Raw genomic sequence first — 21693 nt, forward strand, 5'->3', positions numbered from 1 at the left:
CTTGTACCCACCCAAGGAGGCAGCTCTCCCCTCCCTGCACGCACGGAAGCTAGGCGGTGGGACAGAGCCCTCCTGATTATCCTTAACCCGCAGCAACTGAACAGTAGTAAAAAAAAAAAAAATGATGCCAATCCCCTCTCAGATAGAGTGAGGAACTAGAAAAAGGGATTTTTTTCTTTTTTTAAACTGAGCGTCTGAAGTCTTGGCAGTGCCTTCCAGCTGGCCCACGTGTGACAACAGTCAGAACCAACACGGCAGTGAGCTGGGCAGCACACGGTGGGGCAGGCTCCATCCACTGCGCCCCAGTGTCAGCCCCAAGTCTATCTTTTTTTTTTTTTTAAGATGATAAAGCAGGACAACAACAAAGGTGTTAGGAGCTATGGAATAAGGATCGTAGAGCTTAAGAACGTCACTAAGTGAACACTCTTGAAACAAACTGAAAAAGTCCCACAAGAGACACAAGAAAGAACTAAATTCAAATTTCTGAACTAAAAATTATAGTAACAAAGTAAAAATATCACTGGATGGGCTCAAACTGGATGGAAATACACCCAAAGAGTCACTGAGCTTGAAGGCAGGCCAGCAGAAACTACTCAGTCTGACCACCAGAGGAGAAAACATAGAGAAGAATGAATACATGGTCGTGAGACAGCAAAGGCTGCCCACTCGTGTGCTGGAGAGGAGGAAAGAGTGGGGCGCACAGGAAGCATTCCACAAAATGGCTGAAGACTTCCCAGACTGGGCCAAGGACATCAACCTGCCAATTCAAGAACATGAGCGCACTCTGACGGGATAACCCAAACAGATCAGGGTCCAGACACATCACAATCAAATGAAAATTAAAGATAAAGAAAAAAATCCTGAAAGCAGCTAGGGTGGCACGTGGGTGGCAGGGTCCCAAGCACTTGGGCCATTCTCTGCTGTTTTCCTAGGTACATTAGCAGGGAGCTGGATCAGAGATGGAGCAGCCAAGACTTGAACTGGCCCCCATATGGGAAGCCAGCATTGCAGAAGACAGTTTAACCTGCTGTGCCACAAGGCCAGTCCCTACGAAACATTTTTAAAATTCTGAAAGGAAATAATTGATGACTCAGGATTCTATTTCCCCTGAAAATATCTTTCAGAAATGAAAATGAAATACAGATATTATGGGATGAAGGAACACGAACAGACTGCTCGCATCAGACCTGCTCCACTAGAAGTGGAAAGGAAACAATAACTTAGAGCATCGGGAGTGGAGAAAACTCAATAATGAGGGTAAATAACTGGGTGAGTATAATCTCTGGAGTTTTAAAAAAATGGGTTTAGGGGGCTAGCACTGTGGTGTAGTGGGTAAAGCTACCGCCTACAGTGCGGCATCCCATATGGGCGCTGGTTCGAGTCCCAGCTGTTCCTCTTCCGATCCAGCTCTCTGCTGAAGCCTGGGAAAGCAGTAGAAGATGGCCCAAGTCCTTGGGACCCTGCACCCACGTGGAAGATGCTGAAGAGGCTCCAGGCTCCAGGCTCCTGGCTTTGGATGGGTGCAGCTCTGGTCATTGTGGCCAATTGGGGAGTGAACCAGCAGATGGAAGACCTACCTCTCTCTCTCTCTCTCTCTCTCTCTCTCTGTAACTCTGACTTTCAAGTCAAATAAATAAATCTTTAACAAATTTAAAAAATTTAAACAAATTTTAAAAATAAAATAAAAATTTAAAAAAATGGGTTTAGATGGAAGACAGTAAGATTGTAACATTATCCCATGTGGTTTCCAGAGGTGATATTTAGGACAACAATGTCACAAATGGCCACAACAGCCAGGGCTGGGCCAGACTGAAGCCTGAACCCCAGAGCTCTATCTGGGTCTCCCGCATGCGTGGCAGCGGTCCAAATACTTGGGCCATCTTCAGCTGCCTTCCCAGGCACATTTAGCAGAGAGCTGGATTGGAAGCGGAGCAGCTGGGACTCAAATTGGCACTCTGATACAAGATGCCGGCACTGCAGGTGGCGGCTTAGCTCGCTGTGCTACAACAGCGACCCTCCAAAATTATATTACACATAAATCTTCCAAACACATCCATCAAAAGGACAGAGATTGTCAGCACCCCCCCACCTCCATCACTCAAGGCAGCAGAGCTGAGGCCACGGGGATCTGTTCCTCTACGGAAGCCACGGCTGAGCTGGAAGGAGTAACATGATCAGTCAGCTTGGAATTCGGGAACGTGACCAGGAACTCCCAACTCCCAGAGGGGTACTCAGGGCGACAGAGGGAGAGAGGTCTGGTCCTTCACGAGTGGCACGGGCAAAGCAGGCAGCACCTCCCAGTCCGCAGCCCTGCCGCAGTGGGTGATGCCAGGGCAGGCAGAGGAGGCCCTGGAAATTCCGGTTTCTGCGTTTTGGGCAGTCTGATGGCTCTCAGAGAACCAGCGCAGATGCCGGCCTTGGCCACTTCGACTCCCTCAGCAGCAGTGGCTTCCTCCTGGGCACCATTCAGATTTCACAAGGCAGAACCCGCCTCTCCCTGCCCTGTTTGGAGGTGGACATTTAGGGAAATCTGTGTGTGGTCACCAGCCGGCTGCAGAGATAATGGGACAGAAACTTCAGTGACCACATGAGGGCACTGCACAAGTTCATGGAAAAATGAATTAAAAGGTGTCTGTTCTGCAATACACGCTGAAATCTATGCATGCTTTTCTTTCACACAAACACAAGGAATTTATACTTTGCAAAGACAGTTTGGAAAAGTAATAAAAGAAGAGCTCCAGCCCTTAGCAAGCAAAATTTAGCAACTCCCTGGGGCTTGTTACCACATTCTGACACATTATGACTCAACAAAGTAACTACAGCCTGCCTCAGGAAGAAAGGGAGAATTCAACAGAAACTGTTTCTGAGGAAGCCCAGACTGTCTGCTCAGACTAAAACATTATTAGGAAAATGTTTTCAAGAGTTATTTATTTGAGAGACATGGAGAAACCCAGAGAGAGAGAGCGCGCGAGAGCGAGCGAGCTCCCATCTGCCGGTTTACTCCACACACGTCTGCACTGGCAAGGGCTGGGCTAAGGCTGAAGCCAGCAGCTGGGACTCAATCCAGGTCTCCATGCGGGGTTACCTGAGCCCTCCCAGGGTCCCTCCCAGGGTCTGTGTGAGCAGGAAGCTGCAGTCAGGAGCCGGGGGCGGGCGGGGAACCCGGGTGATCACTGACGTCATAAGTAAGAGTGTCAATGGTTAAATCAACAACAGGAGTCACTGTGCATTTACTCCCCATGTAGGACTTCTGTCCTTAATGAGCTGTACTATGAGAATTAACGGTAAAACTAGTCTTCAAACAGTACTTTATACCTTGTGTGTCTGTGTGGGTGCAATCTGTTGAAATGTTTACTCAGTATAGAGTTGATCTTCTGTATATAAAGATAATTAAAAATGAATCTTAATGAAGAATGGGAGGGGAGAAGGAGTAGGAGGTGGGATGGTTTGGGGGTGAGAGGGTAGGTATGGGGGGAAGAACCGCTATACTCCAAAAGTTGTACCTACGAAATTTATATTTATTAAATAAAAACTTTCCATAAAAATTTTAAAAACAGGTTTTCAAAAGTTTAAAGAGTTATGCTAATTGCACAAAAACTTAGGTAGTAATTTATTTGTATGTTTCTTTATTAAAATACTTTGATAAATAAAAAAATTACTAGGCTAAAGGTCCAACCATCATCCAACAACTTTAGATAACTCATCTCAGATATGCCCAATACAGAGACTCAAAGTCAGGAAAATAGTGGATGAACAAAATGAGAAGATCAATAAAAAGAATTATAGAAGTAAGCCAAAATTAAGTACTTTAACAGAAATGAAAACCCCACTGGAGGCCTCCATCAATATGATGATGTATGTAGGTGCAAGGAGGAAGGTCCCTAAAATAAAACGGTCTACCTAGGTTAAAAGGAAACAAGGATAAACATGGCATCCTGGGAATACCAGTAAGGAGAAAGCTGGAATAGTCCTACTAACCGTCAAAGTGTCCCTCAGATAAAGGAAAGCCACGGACAATGAGGAAAGGGGTCCGAGCAATCCCGAGGTAATACGCCAGTGCAGCTTCGAAACATATGAAGACGGGCGGGTGCTGTGGCACAGTGGGCTAAGCCTCCGCCTGTGGCACCAGCATCTCATATGGGTGCTAGTTCGTGCCCCAGCTGCTCTACTTCTGATCTCTCTGTTATGCCCTGGGAAAGCAGTAGAAAATGGCCCAAGTCCCTGGGCCCCTGCACCCACGTGGGAGACTTGGAAGAAGCTCCTGGCTCCTGGCTTCAGATCCACTGGTTGGTTCCAGTTGGGTTGTGAACCCAGCAGATGGAAGACCTCTCTCTCTGTCTCTCCCTCTTTCTGTCTGTAACTCTACCTCTCAAATAAATAAATAAATCTTTTATATATATATATATATATATATAGTGTGTGTGTGTGTGTATATAAAATGAAAAAACTCAAAAAAACTCACAGAACTGAAAGGGGAAATAAACAAATACACAATTATACTTGGGGACTTAAAGATCTCTGTCTCAGGGACTGGCACTGCGGATAGTGGGTAAAATGATGTCTGGCTGTAGCACCGGCATCCCATATGGGCGCCGGTTGGAGTCCTGGCTGCTCGACTTCAGATCCAGCTCTTTGCTAATCCACCTGGGAAGCAGCAGATGATGGTGCAGGCTCTTGGGTCCCTGCTGCCCACGTGGAGTTCCGGGCTCAGTCCCAGCTATTACAGGCATGTGGGGGGCGGATCGGCGGATGAAGATCTCTCTGTATCATCACAGCCAGCATGGCCTGCTCCTACCTGGGTGTAGGGAGGGCGTCCCTGACCACCTCATGAAAACCAGCGACTTTCTACTCTGCTGTTTCCCATGGTCACCATCACCACCTACACATCTGCTTTAGTGCCCATCCATTCTTGAAATAAACCGTCAACCTCACGCGGATAAGGCCTTTAGTTCCCTGCTTTATTCTCACACCTAACGGTGTCAACCACAGAGCCGACGGGCAGCAAGCGACTTTCAAATGCATGCGACACACACATTCCCGTTCCGACAGAAGCATGGAATGAAGGCTTTGTGGGATGGCTCAGCAGCGTGGGAGTCACGGCTAAAAATACCCAGGTTGGGCCATTGACTGCAGTGGTTTGGAAACGTTGTCCTACTTAAAAAGGGAACCTACTTTCCGACGGAAGCACAGTATTCAAAAAGAGGTAAAGGGAAAGACCGTCACAGGGCTGGAAAGTCAGAAACTCCCCATTCAGCGTCTGCGCCTTCCGCCCTTTGAACTTTGAAAGCCGCCCAGGGGCAGGCAGGGAAGGTGCGGCTGGGGCACCCATAAGCCCCGTATGCTGGTGCCTGGGTTTGAGTCCTGGCTCCGACTTCCTGCTCAGGGAGGCAGCAGGTGATGTCAAGCAGTTGGGTTCTTGTCACCCACGTGGGAGACGTGACCAGATTCAGTAGGCTGAACAACAGCAGAGAAAGACAAGGACCAAAGAGGAGGCTGTTGGGATAGACGCCATTTAAAATACACATGCAGGGGTGGGGGCGGGGGTGCAGAGAGCCCAGGGGACGAGAGGAACTGAGTGATGGAGACAGCTGACTAGGGCCACACCTCCCAGCGCCATGTGGCTGGCGAGGCACCAACTCCGTCCGTTTCAGGCCTTAGCGACAAGGACCCAAGACAGGCAGCCGCTACCACAGCCGACTTCGTATCCAGACGTAGTTTGAGGTGGAAAACGGGCACAGCAAGCCGCCCTGGGGCTGGCTGGCGCTGTGGTGTAGCGGGTAAAGCCGCCGCCGCCTGCGATGCCAGCATCCTTTATGGGCGCTGGTTCGAGTCCCAGCTGCTCCTCTTCCGACCCAGCTCCCTGCGGATGCACCTGGGACAGCAGTGGAAGATGGCTCGAGTCCTTGGGCCCCTGCACCTGTGTGGGAGACCCGGATGGAGCTCCTGGCTCGTGCCTGGCCCAGCCCTGGCTGGTGCGGCCATTTGGGGAGTGAACCAGCGATGGAAGATATCTCTCTCTCTAAAACTCTTTAAATAATAATAATAATAATAATAATGCCAGCTGCCTCCATCTGGAGGCACACAGGAGCATTTGAGAGCCATGCAGACCATCTTGGTAACCATGGTGCCGCATCGGGGCACAGGGAACTGGGGTCGGGGAACCCGAGGGAGTTGCACATGGCTCCTCCTGGGGCGTTGGACCCTCCTTCTCCCTCGACCCCTGCAAGGCCGGCGTCCACTACCTCGCCGGCGCCCACCACAGGCCGAGACGGGCTCCCAGGTTTGGAACCGGCTTACCTGGCCCTGCGACATCCAGGCGGCAGCACCGCAAGGCCCGGACCCGGCGGACCCGGCGTCCGCCTCCCCGGCCCGCCCGACCCGCAGCTCCCAGCGGCCGCGGCCAGCGCTGAAGGCGGAGGGCACCGCGTGCTCCCGACGTGCACCGCGTGCTCCCGACGTGCACCTCGTTTATCGCGTCACAGAGGGCGTCTCCCGCGAGAAGTGCGTGTCGCGCCGGTTGCCAGGCAATGAGGCCCAGAGGGGAGCGGGTCGTCATCTCGCCGACTCGGGGAACCCAGTCCGATGACTTCTTTCCCAAGTGGAACTCTCACGTCCCTTAGGAGGCGTGAATTCCTCCAAGCCGCTGGCTCCCCAGGCGCCCCGATCCCCACTGAGTAGCACCCCAGCAGGTGCCGGCTCTTGAGGGGCTTCCGGGGAGGGAGCACCCTAGTACAGCTGGAGATTCCCCACTGTTTTTATTTCATTTATTTTATTTTTTATATCTTTTTTATTTTATTTTATTTTATTTTATTTTAGAGTATAGACAATGAGAAAGAGAAACAGAGAGAGAGGTTTTCCATCCACTGGTTCACTCCCCAGATGGCCGCAACGGCTGGAGCTGCGCCGATCTGAAGCCAGGAGCCAGGAGCTTCCTCCAGGTCTCCCACGCAGATGCAGGGGCCCAAGCACTTGGGCCATCTCCCACTGCTTTCCCAGGCCACAGCAGAGAGCTGGATTGGAAGAGGAGCAGCCGGGACTCGAACCAGTGCCCCTAGGGGATGACTAGGCAGCGGCTTGACCAGCTACGCCCCAGCCCCAGCCCTTGCCTTGTTCATCTTGCCTGTGAATCCTGCCTGCTGGATTTCCCGAGATAGGGTCCCATTTCCCACTCAGGATGGCCCTAAAAGAGGGGACCTGGTTTTATTTGCCTATTTCCTACAGTCTTTTGTGAATGATAACTCAGCAACGGTCAGAGAACGGACATGCATCAAGAGGATGTAACCGTCAGGAAATTACTCATTTTCAAAAGAATTTGAGGGGCCGGTGTTGTAACATAACAAGCCTATGACTCTGCCATCCTATATGGGTGCCAGTTCCCGTCCCGGCTGCTCCACTTCCGATCCAGCTCCCTGCTAATGGCTTGGAAAAAGCAATAGAGGATGGCTCAAGTCCTTGGGCCCCTGCACCCACGTGGGAGACCCAGAAGAAGCTCCTGGCTTCGGATCAGCCCAGCTCTGGCCATTGTGGCCATTTGGGGAGTGACCCAGTGGATGGAAGACCTCTGTCATCTCTGTCTCTCTCCCTCTTTCTGCCTGTAACTCTGCCTCTCAGATGCCTCGCAGCAGCCCCTACGCTGTCAGTGTCGTCACGCGCATTTGCCACAGTGGCTCCGTGTCACTCCTGGAAGTGCTGTCCTCCTGGTTTTTCCAAGCCCCTGATTCTCTCCCTACTTCTCAAGGGCCTTCTTAAGATGCCTGGTGAACTTAGCCCCCTGTCCTGGAATTCCTCAAGTTTCCATTCCGGAAGCTTCTTTCTGCACCCCCCTCCCCACACCCCTGCCTTCTCAACTGTAGTTTCAGTTGCTTTCAAATTCTCATTGGCTGACTTAGAGTTCCAGGGCCCGACTGGGTGACCCCGCTGAGACCATGCCCCTCTCCCACGTGGTTGGCACCACCAGTTCCAGGTTATCCTTTGGTTTCTGATGTGCACGTCTGTCTTTCTACCCACAAAGGTCCTAAAAGAAGATACTTGGTTCTTTCAGGAGTAGCCCTCTCTGGTACGCCCCATCCAAGCCAAGGCCTGTCCATTTGACATTGTACCCGTCTTTGCAGCCGGCCATTTCTCCCCATCTCTCCGGCTCATCTCCCCTTCCTCCGCCGTTCCCAGGGACTGTCACACTAGCCTCCTTACTGAGTTTCCTTCCACCTCCTCCTGCACATTGCAACCAGAACGGTCTTTTCAAAAATGCCTAATTCATCCTGTCGCTCCTTTGCCGAAAGCCTATCAATGTCTTTCCATTGTCCGGCTGACCTGCCCCTCGCCTTTCTGTCCAGATTCCTCTTTTTATTTTATTTTATTATTTTATTTTTTGCCAGGCAGAGTTAGACAGTGAGAGAGAGAAAGAGAGTTATAGACAGTGACAGAGAGAGACAGAGAGAAAGGTCTTCCTTCCGTTGGTTCACTCCCTTAATGGCCACCACAGCCGCTGCTGCGCCGGATCTGAAGCCAGGAGCCAGGTGCTTCCTCCTGGTCTCCTATGCGGGTACAGGGCCCAAGGACCTGGGCCATCCTCCACTGCCTTCCTGGGCCACAGCAGAGAGCTGGACTGGAAGAGGAGCAACCCGGGACTAGTACCCAGGGTGCCGGTGCCGCAGGCGGAGGATTAGCCAAGTGAGCCACGGCGCCGGCAGATTCCTCTTGTAGTGTCTGGGCTCCAGCCTCTCTTTAGGGTCCCCCCGCCCACATGCAGCCCCTGATACTGGGAGCCGGCGCTCTCTTGTTGCCTAGGTAACACCTCCTCGGCCTTTGTCTTAGCTCAACAATTTCTGTCCGGGAAGCTTTTCCAGACTTCTCCTGGTTTGCTCTCAGAACACTCGATGACTTTCCTTCCTTGCCAAGTTCAGTGTGGTTATACTGCTGCTTTCTTATTATTGGATTGTGTTACACTTCCCTCAATAGCCTGTGCGCTCCAGTAGGGCGCGGCCAGGTCTATTTTTGCCGCGTTCCTGGTGTCTGCCACATTAGAGAATAAAGCATGAATTGCTGAACGCAGTTTTCGATGACAGGGAACATAAAGGTCTTATCTTTGACAATTTCAGGGCCCGCACAATGGATGGATGCACACAAGGGTGTAAGATGTCTACGAATGCAGAGTTCAAGGGGATCCATTCATCCACCCATTCATTCACTCCCAAGTCACATTGAAAGGGCTCCACACCAGGCCGGCGCCATGGCGCACTACGTTAATCCTCCGCCTGCGGCGCCGGCATCCCATATGGGCGCTAGGTTCTAGTCCCGGCTGCTCCTCTTCCAATCCAGCTCTCTGCTGTGGCCTGGGAGGGCAGTGGAGGATGCCCCATGGGCGCCTGCACCCGCGTGGGAGACTAGGAAGAGGTTCCTGCCTTTAAATCTGCACAGCGCTGGTCTGGCCTCCCACTCATCCATCTCAACCTGTGTTCCTTCTCACATTGGCAGCCCCTCTTCCAAAGCCCTAGGCAATTCTGTCCCCTATTTGTATAAATCCTATCCCCCCAAAACGCCCCTCCCCCATCAAGGCCATCATTCTGGTGGCCTGAGCTTATCACTCGTCTCAGCAGTCCGCCGGCCAGAGCGAGCGACTTAGACAGGACTGGCCCATAGAACCCCACCCAGGAAGACCTTTCAGGCCGAGTACCACAGCCCTGGGGGCACCTGATCATGGCCACAGCAGGATGTTGAGGGCCAGTTCACCCCTGGGGGGAAGGAGGCCTCTGCCTGGAGAGCATGGCTGGCCGGGGCCACAGCTGGACCCGGAGGGGACTCAGAAAACCTCCATGGGGTGGGGGGGCGTCCCCAACACAGTCCTGATGCCTGGCCTTCTGGACACCTGAGCTCTGGGAGTGACCGGCTGGACAGGTGTGCCCAAGAACCGTCCACTCTCTTGGTGGTGTGCAAATGGGGCAGGCTCACCTTGGCACCGTGCCATGGCGCGCAGGGCCTTCAGGTTTCTCCACATCTGCTTCCCACCGGGTACTTCCAACACCAGCTCCTGGCTACTTTCCTTTCTGTCCCTTACAGGACGTGTCACCATCACCGGGGCCAACTCCGCTTCCCCACCCCCAGCCCTTCTTCTGCTTTGCATCTCTCGCCAGGAGGCACCTTTGGCTTCACACCGGGCAGCACTGGGTTGTAGCCAGTCCGATGGCAGAAACCAGCCTGGTTCCGCCGGTCCTCTCCTAGCCGCGCCTTGCCCTGACCCTTGCTCTAACAGCTCTGCCCTCAGCAGTCACACCTGATCTGAAGGCAGCAGGCTTCGTGTTCACCTCTAGGGTGGGGAGGGAGCAGCCCCGGCCTGATTCCTGATTGCAGGGAGAGACCTGCCCCTGGGGCTCTGGTACTCAGGAGCCAACTGGCCACCTAGATGCTTGCTCTGTCATCACTGGCACGGGCAGTGCTGCGATCTGAGTAGTGCCCTCTCCCCATCTCATGCATAATGTCACTATGAAGGCGGAACTTAATCCATTTAGTAAGGAGCCCGCCATGTGCTGCCCAGTGAGGCCGTTCGCTGTGCAACAATACAGCTAGAGGGGCGCTTCCAAGCTTCCTGGGGCCATGCTGTTTGGATTTGCAGCTAAGTCAACCTCTTATCTAGTTAGCCTGCCCTCAGGCATTTCGTTATAGTCCTGAAAAGCTGACCAATGGGACAGGGCCCCTCTCAAAGGGGCTGGAACTGCAGCCAGGTGAGGTGTGTTGTACCAGAGTGCGGGTTCCAGTCCCAGCCACTCCACTTCCCACCCAGCTGCCTGCTAACGTGCCTGGGAAGGCAGCAGCAGATGGCTCAGGTACTAGGGCCCCTGCTCCCAACATGGGAGACCTGGAGGGTGATCCAGGCTCCTGGCTTTGGCCTGGCTCAGCCCCAGACATTGCAACCATTTGCGGGGAGTGAACCAGTGGATGGAAGTGTGCTTGCCAGCCATCTCTCTGTGTGCCATTTAGCCTTTCAATTAAATCTTAAAAAAAAAAAAAAAAAAAAAGCGCAAGCAAATGTTTCTAGGATCTGTTCCCGCAGGTGCAGAGCTACGTGGACCGCATGAATTTGGGGGCATAAATGCCAAGTTTTCAGATTCTCTCCGGCTGGCTGACGACCACAACTCTTCTCCACCACCAGGCTGAAATATTTATTTGAAAAAAAAAACGGAAAACACAGATGCACTGTATTATACAAAGAAAGGTCTGGAGAGCATAACAAAAGTATCATTGGAAGAAAAACAAAGGCCAGTGGCTACCTGTCCTGGGCAGGCGAGCACTCGGTGACAAGTGAAGTTCATGGGAACTATCCTAATGCAAAAGTGGGAGGAGAGGTTACCAACGGAAGAAAAAAAACAAACCAATCCCAACCCTGCAAACCTCAGCAAAAGTCTGTGGTTAAGTTTGAGACGTGCGTGTCACCACCAAGATGGAACCGAACCCCTCGCTCCGCCCCCGCGGGTGGTAACCGGGTTCATTTAGGGCCTTCAAACCTGAGGTAGTTGAGGGTCACCTGCAAAACACATTCTGGAAGGATCCACTCAGAATGGGACCCGATGGTGTCCACCCGCAGGGCTGTGGCTCCTGGGGCAGGTGGGGACTGGTCCCATGTCTGCTGTGGCCCTGGGTGATGGAGGAGCAGATCCACCCCTGGCTGGGGGGTGGTGGCTTTCTACGCTACGGGTGGTGCAGTCTCTGGGGGGCCAAGGATGGCAGAGAAAGACCACTGCCACCCTGGCAGGAAGGCCAGCCCAGGGGCTGAAGGCTGTCCTTGGCAGGGGGGGCTTCCAGAGACTTGGAGAGGTCGCAGCAGGTGGCAGGGCATCTGTTACCACTGTTGTCCGCCAGTTCCTCCATCCTGGAGCCGAGAGGCCAACGCGCGGGGATCCGAGCCGCACGACACGGCCGCTGTCAGCCCAGCGCTACCTGGTATAAACCTCGCTGTCTGACTTGGTAGCCGAAACAATTGCAAGAAAGATGTGCTCTGGACAGTGTGCGTGGGTCTTCCAGCCTCTGGGGTCGGGCCTTGTGTTTCATGAGCGAGCCTCGAGCCACCGCTGTCGCAGTCTAAATTATCTGCTTTCAATGCCTCGCTTGGATATAAAACGACCCACAAAGGTAGGTCTCATATTGTTTTTTTTTTTTCCCCTTGCTATTTACACAGATTTCCTTATTCTAACAGGATTAGAATACTGTATTACAAAATTAAATAACATGTATTTCAAGCGTATTCATTCCCAAGGTGTAATTCTGTTGCCGCCCTGTCTTGTCCTGACCCACACACGCTTCGGTCCCCAAAGAGACCCGTGACACTTCTGTCACTGCTGGCACCCAGGGACTCAGCCCAGCTGCGTGAGGTTCATTTTTTTAGCTTTCAGACGCCACTTCCTGTTTCAATCCAAGGCAGCACATGCTGACGCTCACAGTCTGTTTTAGACTAGCCGAGGCCTGGCCCTTGGATTCTGGTTCAAGAACGGAGTGGTTTCCACGCTTGGCTGGCGCCGAGGTAACCACACTACGTCAGATGGCTGTTGCCTTGCGTGGCGCTGCCTTGGCGTGCGCTCCTGTCTGAGTGCCTTCTCGGCTGTTCCATCACTCAGGCTGAGCCCAGGGAGGTTTACGAAATTATCATGGCTTCTTTTAGAGGGAGTGTTATCATATGGAGACTACCGTCTGGTTACGATCAAACACATCAGATAGCCTTCCCCGCCACTGGCGACGTGGAACACGTGGCTGAGCGGCCGTGACTGCCAGGATGGGCGTGAATGGCACAGCCGAGTCAAGGCTGCCACACACTGCTCCCCGGGACGGACGAACGCGGAGTGCGAAGGCTGCCCGGCATGCACCCTGGACACCTCCGTGGCCTGGCCCGGAGGTTCCTGGGCCTGAGTACGGGAATCAGAGTTCTCGGGAGAGAGTTTTGTGAGTGTCCCACTTAGAAAATGCAGAGACGAAGAGTGGGGAGGGGGAGGGAGTTGGTTCACAGTGATCAGACAGAAGTCTCACAACCTGTCACGTGGCGAAGCTGAGCACTGTTCCTTGGGACAGGTCCTGGGAAGCTGGCTACGACCTAGGAGCTGCTACAGAGAAGGAAGACGTTGTTTTTCTTTTTTCTTTCTTTTTTTTTTTTTCTGAGCTCAGAAGGGCACTTAAATGTTGGGGTCCGTTTGGGAGAGGAAAAGTGCTGGCAGGCCGCCTGCCTGGAGGAGGCTGCTCCCGTTGCCCTCATCCTGTTGTGGGACGGCAGGCTGGAAGCAGTTGGAGCAGTGGCTACCCCATCTTGTGTTCCCAATCCAAACGCTCCAAGGAAGCCGCGTTCTCTGGGGGTGGGGGTGGGGGTGGGGGGGTGGCTGGGCGGGGGTGCAGGCCAGCAACAGTCCGGGAGTGGCATCTCGGGCCTCGTTTGGGTGCCCTGCCGACAATGTCACAGGGCAGGGCAGCAGTGCAAACCTTAACAAGGCCACACCTGAGACCCCGATGGCTCCCAGAGTCCTTGCTGCTCCCAGGAGGTTAGGAATAAATACGACAGGGCCCAGCCCAGCACTGGGGGGTGCTCCTGATGCGGGCAGGGCTGTCCGACCGTTGGGGTCTAGCCAACGGGTAGAACGTGGAACTGTTCAGAGGGTGCCGCGGCAGACATGTGGCCGAGGAAGTGGCCCGGCTCTCTCCGAAGGCCCTGCTGGGCGGGCCGGGGCACGGACTAGCTCTGGAGTGGGGGGAACTGCGCTGTCACCCTTGGCCGCTCCATGGGAAGGTTTTGGAGCCCCCCAGGAGCTGGCCCCCGAAGGCCTGGGCTGGGTGTGCGGCTCCATCCACTCGTCCTGGGACCCTGTCACCCGCGAGGCTGGACAGAGGCTTTCGGCTGGGGTGCGGCTTTAGGGACCAAAGGCACTCGCTGTTTCTGCCTCTGTCACCAACCCTGGCGAGCGGCCTGGGCTGCCCAGCGCATGCTCAGCAGGACACCCAGCAAGGAGGTGGCCGGGGTGGAGCACCAAGGTGACGCCCGAGCAGCACCGTGGCTGTGACTGCCGTGGCGTGGGGGCCCCCAGGCAACCCGGAGCGCCTGGGCTGCGGGTGGGAGCCATCGCCACGGTGTTCACAGCCTGGACACTCCTGCCATTGCCGACAGCACAGACCCAGTGCAGCGTCCTGGGCTGGAATACCCACCAGCCCTCGGACGCGCACGAGTTTGTGCCTGTGATGAAACGGAAAAGGCTGAGAAGAAGAAGGAAAAAAAAACCCCACACACATATACACATACACACAGAAAAGGAAAGGCGTGGGCTCTCCCCTTGCCACGCTGGCCACACGTGCACCCTGGAAGAAGGCTGCCGACCACTGCGGGGTTCAACCAGAGGGGCGCTGGCTGCCCGGGAGCCGCGTGTGCCCACCTCTTTGGACCTGGGCTTGCTCCCCAGCTTGCACAGGCCGGCCCGGACGCTCGGGACGCGGGTGGCAGGTTTGCACAGAGAGGGTGTCAGGGTGCGGGGCGCCTTTGCAAGGGGCGGGCCCTCAGCACTGTGCTGGACACAGGGGGGTGTCCAGGGGTTGGGGTCTGTGGCGGGGGCAATGACACACGCACAGAAGGGTCACAAGGATTTACACTCTGACGTTACGGGGCGCTGGGCGGGCTCTAGTCTTTCTCGGTCGCTGCGTCCTGCGGGGTAGGTGGAGACGCTTCTGTTCCTAAAAAGACAATGACAGTTTACATGGCGCAGCGTTGCCTGCACGCACGCACGCACGTGCTCGGCTGAACCCCTGAAACTGCCCTGCATGGGGCTCTCACCCATACGGTCATCACAACCGCGGCATCACCTGGACACCCCACTGCTGTGTCTAGCAGGAGCAGACCCCAGCTAAGGCGGCTGCCACAGTCGGCCAGGGTAGACAAGAGTCAAGAATCTTTGGGCACATGGAAAACAGCACGTGCCACCTCCGGCGGATGGATGGCAGAATGTGGGTGGGGCAGCCCCTCCACTCTGCGTCTCCTCCTGTAGACATTCCTATTGGCTCAAGACAGGTTCAAGCTTGTAATTCACCTGCCTGAGCACCAGTCATTCACGACAAACTCCCGCCTCCCGGGGAGTCACCCAGGGAGAGAGTCCGTCCCGCGATGGCTGGGTCTCACGGGTGACAACAGCAGCTTTCGCTTCACACACATCTACCCATCCTCAGTTACCCTCACTGCCGGGGCGGCCAGCCCTGCGGGGTCAGCTCACCTTCTTCCCAGCCCTCGGCGACACCTGCAAGTTCATAGTGCTTTTTCCGAAGCTCTCCCAGCTTCTGACGCTCCTTCTGCAGGTCATTCTCCAGCTCCAGCACCCTGACCTGTGCCGAGAGAAGGCGGGGTTTCTGACGCCTGCCTGGCCTCGGCTCAGTCCCTTTCCTGTGAGTTCCGGCTCTGCTCGTGCATGGCAGTCTTGGGTTTCCATGGCACCCCCAGTCCTCTCTGGTCGTCTCATCCATCCACCTGTGCCAGCGGCTCTCAGCCTTGGCCGCTGACCACTTCCACTGGGAATGAATGACGCCTTACAAACCGATGGCCAAGCTCCTGTTCCCGTGAGGAAGTCACTGCAGACGACCCTAGCGCTTAGCCTACCCACGTGGTGGGTTCCAGGCTAGCGGGAACCCCTCTCCTTCTATCCCAGGACCCCGAAACTCCAGACAGGAGGACTCTGGCCCCTCTACGGACAGCCTTACTAAAGGAAGAGGTGGTTCTTGGGTTAGCCCTGTGCCTCACCAATTTAATTAACTAGTTGAAATATTTATTTACTTATTTGAAAAGGAGAGAGAGAGAGAGAGAGAGAGAAAGAATGAGTATCTTCCATCTACTGCTTCACTCCCCAAATGGCTGCAACAGCTGGGGCTGGGCCAGGCCCAAGTCATCTGGCTCTCCCACGTGGGTGGCAGGGGCCCCAGCACTCAGGCCATCATCCACTGCTTTTCCAGGTGCGTTAGCAGGGAGCTGGATTGGGAAGTGGAGCAGCTGGCACTCTGATACGGGATGCCAGTCCAAGTGGCAGCTTAACTCACTGAGCCGCGGCGAGTTAAGTTTATAATTTGTTAACTTAATATCTGCTGAGCGTTCAGCATGGACCGGAACGTCTGTTCCAAGTGCCAGAGACACAGGGGCGACATGCTTACCGTGCAGCGGACAAGAGACATAACCGAACGAGAAAAGTTCAGATTGTAAGGAAAACGACACACGGAGGGGTGTGGCTGACTAAGGGTGTCAGCAAAGGCCTCGCTCAGGAAGTCACTTTTGGACTGGCACCTGGATGGTGGCTATGGTTTGAACTCGGGGGAATATTAAAACCCCCGAGTCATAAGTTAACGGTATCAAGTAGATGAGAAACTATCCATGTGTGCTATCTGGGAGGCGGGCCTGGGGGAGGTCCCGAGATCATAGGGGCGGGCCGGCCCTTGGAAGGCGGTTCCTGTGCAAAAGGGGTGGTTATCAAAGCCTGGATCACCAGGCGGGGGTGGGAATATTTTTCTCGTCTTGTCAGTATTCCCTAAATCATCCAGCCAAGCCTCTGGCCCCACCCTCCCAAGGTCAAACTTGAACTTGAGCCTCCAGAAAGGGTGAGCTGCACAAATCCTTTCTCTTCCTAGCTTTAGTTGCTCAGGCATTTTGTCATAGTAACAAAAAGGTGACCAATAACGGTGGCCCAAGGAGCTCAGCCCCTTGGAGAACTGCGTACGGCTCTCTCCAGAGAGACCGGGAGGGACAAAGGCTGTGAGGGCAACGCATGGGCAAGACGGATGGTGTCATGCATGGGATGAGAAAGCTGCCAGGGGTCATGAGATGAAGCCAGGGGTGTTTCACCCAGGCCCATGGGTTGGGGTCAAGGAGGAGATGGACGCAGGCTGGGGACAAGGACTTGGTACCAATTCATCGCAGAGGGATGGGGTTTCAAGCCAACAGGATCTCGGGGACGCGTCTGGCGCTGTGGTTACGTCCAGTGTCCTCGAGCCCTATTCGAGCCCTGGCTCCTTCTACTGCCAGTCCAGCTTCCCACACCCTGGGAGGCAGCAGGTAATGGCTCAAGTCCCCTGCCACCCACTTGGGGAGACCCGGGGTGGAGCTCCTGGTTCCTGGTTTCCACCCAGCCCAGCCCAGGCTATTGAGGACACTTAGGGGAGTGGACCAGCACAGGGAAGATCTCTTTTCTCTGTGTCTCTGCCTCTGAAACATAAATAGTGAACGGCATTCGCAGACTTCTAGGACATCCCTGGTGGCATTTAGAGGAATGACAGTCTCAACCTCAGTCCCGGGCAAGGGTTGAGAGTCCAGTTCTGGGCTGGTGCGTGCATCTGTGTTCATGCCCCTCCACCCCAAGAGTCCATCTCTCCATCTGGTCTCCCTCCAGGGGAGTAAAACTGGGGGTCCCTGTCTCAGCGCTAGGGACCACCTAGATTTAGAGGCGAGCTTCTCACCTGGGAGTCCATCTCCTGACGTTTGATCTGGGTCAGGGTCATGCTTGAGAAGTCCATACTGTCTGCAAGGACAGAAAACAGAATGTCTTGGCGAAAAAGCATTCCTGGCTGATGCATACTTGAGGCAGCCGATGCTGACGCTGACACTGACGCTGACGCCGATGCCGACACTGTGCATGGAAAAGGAACCGAGGGCCCTGGGCAGGAAGGAAGCATGAAGGGCTCATGGTGGGCCCTGGAACGCACCTGTCTCCTCGATCTGCGATTTGCCCGAAATGGTTGAGGCCACGACCCCGGCGGTGGCCTGGCTCACTCCCCGAGACGCCTGCTGCAGCTGGGCTAGGTTGGGGCTGTCCTTATCGGCTTTCACCTGCCATGACAGAGTAGACTTAGGTTCACACTCACAATCCACATCATCACCCACCAACGTCTCGCAAACGGCTGCCTACGGGGTCAGCTCCTGGCATGTCTATAACATAACAAACGTTCCTGGCCCATCGGCTCGGTGGCCCCAGGCACTGGCATTGTCACCAATTTGGATCACCTGTTCTAGTTGTGAAAACCCATTTGGGACCATCAGAGATAAGGAGACTTAAGAGCCCTTGCTGGGATCTGAGCTGGCTACAGGTGTGGTGAGACCAGTGGCTGGGTGGGGCGCTGGGAGGGGGCGGGGAGGGGGGCAGTGTTCAAGTTCAGAGATGAAGGAGGGAGGGGCAGATGCTCGTTCTGGAATGGGAGCCAAACCAGGTGTCCTGGTTCCATCGCTCCTTGAATGTCTGTCGGGGCTGCTAATCAGGTGCTGGCGTGGCTGGGACCCTCGCGTGGGGAGCTGGGGACGGGGGCTCTTTGGCAACAGACCAGATGCCTTTAGTGGAGAATGGCGTGGGAGCCCGGGGAGGCACGCTTTGTGTGTGAGACCCCACCACCTTGACTGTCGAGGCCAGCTGCACTGTGCAGATGGTCCCCAGGCTCCGGGGGTTGAGCCACGGGGTCCTACCTTGGATGCAGCCACCAGCTGGGCTGTGCTAGCAGCAATTTCGCGTGAACACACCATGAGCTCCTCGAATTTCCCTCTGCCTTGCACCACCAGGTCAGCTGCGTCCCTGACAGGAAAGAATGTGACAAGGGCCAGGTCAGAGGCAGCTCAGGACCCAACCCCTGCAGCCCCTCCCGTTGGCCCTGTCTAGACTAGAAGGGGACAATGCCAGCCCCGTCCTTGTCAACTCCAGCTTCCCTGTGAAGCCTTCAGTCTTTACCAACAACAGTTCCCTTCCAGGGGACTATGGGTCAAGGGAGCGGGACCGAGGGAGGGGACCGGGCGCTGTAGCCACTTACACCATGACGGTGGCTCCCCAGCCCACCGCTTTGGAGGCTGAGATGAGCCCTTCTGTCCAGCGAGAGTTCTTGGCATAAAATTCCTTAGGGGACGCAGTGCCCTGAGAGGGGAAAGGAAAGAAGGGGTCACCTTTTACCGAGCGCCTGCTCTGGGTCTACCACTTCGGTTGACGGGTCCTGGGTGGTCCTGGCTGGTCCTGGCAGTAACTCAGGGAGGGAACCAGTGGTCCCGTCCCATTGCTCAGGGGAGAAAACCAAGACCCAGAGAGGCGACTGTGCTCCCCCCTGGGGGGCACTGCACACTGTCAGTCCTGGGCATGTCTACTCTACCTCAATCTTCCTACCATAAGTCCCCTACTTCTGTGGACTCAACAAAACACTGCTCAGAATTAGTTGGCGGGGGTGGGAATATTTTTTTCCTCTTGTCAGTAATCCCTAAACCATACAGTAGGAGCAGCTGCTTCCATAGCACTGACACTGTATTTGGCCTAAGTCATGTAGAGAGGATTTGAAGTTTACGGGAGGGGACTGGTAATGTTAGGCAGCAAACTAAGCCTCCGCTTACAATGCTGACATCCAGCATTGGGGCACTGGTTCAAGTCCCGGCTGCTCCACTTCCAATCCAGTTCCCTGCTAATGGGCCTGGGAAAGCAGTGGAGGATGGCCGGAGTACCTGGGCCCCTGCCACCCACATGGGAGACCCGGATGGAGATCCTGGCTCCTGGATTCAGCCTGGCCCAGTCCTGGCCACTGTAGCCATTTTGGGGGAGTGAATCAGTGGATGGAAGATCTCTTTCTCCCCTTCAAATAAATGAATAAATCATAAAAACAAAAGTTATGAAAGGGAGCGTGCAGATTATGTACAAATATGATGCCATTTTATATAAGCAACTTGGCATTTCTATGGGGCGGGGGGTGGCGGGGAAGGTGTCCTGGCACTAATCCACAGTGGGTTTCAAGAGGAACCGAGATATCAGAACTCACATACTCAGCGATGAGTCAGTTATGATCTGGGGCGAGTCTAGCTGCTTTCCACCATTTCCCAAAAGATGGGAGGTCGCGATGAATAATTTACAAAGCATTATGTCTACTTGAAGTTCCAGAACATTCTCAGGCTTTGTTAGTGTCTGCCAGTGTGCCAGGCCCAGATGGATCAGGGGGCACCCCCAAAGCAGAAACAGCTGCTGGCTCCCTCCCTGGGCCCCTTCCTAGAGGGAGAGACAAACTGGGCCAGGCAGGGACCAACAGCCCAGCGACGGCAGAGCTGGTTGTGAGAGACAGCAGGGAGCGGACTCGGATGGAAGCAGACATGGCCAGACTCCCGGGAAATGTCGGTCCCAGGCATGCGTGTCCATCTGCCCAGGTTCCAGAAGCCCCTGTTCCTCTCAGAGGGCCTGGAAGTGCCGTGTAAGGAGGGTTCCCAGGGCCGGTGTTGTGACGCAGCAAGTTAAGCAACCACCTGCCAAGCTGGCATCCTATGTGGGCACTGGTTCAAGTCCTGGCTGCTCCACTTCCGATCTGGCTCCCTGCTGACGCGCCTGGGAAGGCAGCGGGGACATGGTACAGAGTGCTTTGGCCCCTGTGGGAGTCCTGGATGGAGTACCAGACTCCTGATTTTGTCCCGGCTCAGTCCTGGCCATCGTGGCCATTTTGGGGGGTGAACCAGTGGATGGAAGATCTGTCTCTCTCTCTCTCTCACTCTGTAATTCTGCCTTTCAAATAAATAAATGTCTTTTTTAAAAAACAAAACAAAACAAAACAAAAAAAGAGGTTTCCCCGGTTGGGTCACAGCGGCGACTCACCAACCCAGACCACCCGACCCCAGGCTGATGACCGATCACGAGAAGGGGTGGCTCGCCCACGGGGGGTTCACAGGACCAGACATCAGTGCCGCTAGACCCCAGGGATCATGGAGTCAGACCTGCGCTCCCCACCTGCGGGCCCAGCCTGCATGCCTACCCGGCCGCTCTCTACGATCTCCCTCTGGAGGTCCTTGGAGGCCACAATCAGGACCTGAATGGCTTGCATCAGGCCGGTACAGGAGCCGAGGATCCTGGGAGAAGCAAAGCAGATAGTCAGGGCCGCGGGCACGCGGGAGCCCCAAGGACAGCAAGGCAGGCGAAGCGACCTCACTGTCACCGTCAATGCTGTCGCCCCCGGGGCAGCTCAGTTCCCTCTGACCCCTGAACGGGTTTGCAGAGCACAGCCCCCGGCCAGCGAGACTCATCCTGCCCACACGGGTGCCACCGCCGCTCAGACCAACCTCTCGTTCACCTCCAGCTTCACGCCTGTGTCTCCTGCACGGGATTTGCTCAGCATTTCCTGTTTTAAAAAAAAGCACAGTTTTCCAAACGCACCTCCAGGACCGAGAAGCCGGTTCTACTGTACCTCCCTGCGGAAGCTGGGGAACCTGAACTGGGGAGTCCCCAGGCAGGGAAGGGCTCTGGCCCCATCTCTGTGCAGGTGCAATGGGCAGTGACAGCAGGTGGAGCAGGCTGTGCGCCCTTTCCACACCCTGTCCACCTGGCACCTGGGCTTGTGTGCGTGGAACCCTGGCAGCCACAGGCCCGGGGGGTGCCAGAGGCAGGTGCTCACACCTCAGGGGGTGGTCTGGGCCCCTCCAGCGAGGGAGCAACCTGGGACCTTCCCCAAGGCGCCCGCTAAGCTTTCCGTGAATGAACCTCCCATGAGGGGGTGCCACCAATTTCCGGAGTGCTTGGCACCCAGAGGGAGATGGGCACTGTCTCATGTCACCCGTGCAGCAGGCCCCTGGCGTGGGTACGATGACTGCTGCCACTGTGGAAATGGTACAGGGATCCTACAGCAGCCGGAAGGCTTGGAAGGGGTCTGTCTGGAAGTCGACCCCCGGATGTGCTCACACTGCAGTGGCTCCTTAAACGGCTCACTGCCCTT

The 21693-nt window shown here is 55.0% G+C and overlaps 1 protein-coding gene across 3 annotated transcripts in view; it reads right to left on the bottom strand.

Moving 5' to 3' along the window:
- Positions 1-12834: 12834 nt before the first annotated feature.
- HIP1 (huntingtin interacting protein 1) overlaps positions 12835-21693 on the bottom strand; it is a 138455-nt gene continuing 129596 nt past the window's right edge. For all 3 annotated transcript variants that reach the window (XM_051835462.3, XM_051835460.3, XM_008249099.5), the window contains exons 24-31: positions 21044-21102; positions 20740-20833; positions 18781-18881; positions 18443-18548; positions 17692-17815; positions 17446-17507; positions 15225-15333; positions 12835-14691 (exon numbers count right to left, since the gene is read on the bottom strand). In XM_051835462.3, coding sequence (XP_051691422.3) covers positions 14639-14691; positions 15225-15333; positions 17446-17507; positions 17692-17815; positions 18443-18548; positions 18781-18881; positions 20740-20833; positions 21044-21102 — 708 coding nt within the window. In that variant the 3' untranslated portion in view covers positions 12835-14638. The remainder of the gene's footprint in view (positions 14692-15224; positions 15334-17445; positions 17508-17691; positions 17816-18442; positions 18549-18780; positions 18882-20739; positions 20834-21043; positions 21103-21693) is intronic.

This window comes from Oryctolagus cuniculus, chromosome 19 (assembly GCF_051225735.1).
Source record: "Oryctolagus cuniculus isolate XC-2025 breed Fujian yellow rabbit chromosome 19, ASM5122573v1, whole genome shotgun sequence".
Classification (NCBI taxonomy): Eukaryota; Metazoa; Chordata; class Mammalia; order Lagomorpha; family Leporidae; genus Oryctolagus; species Oryctolagus cuniculus.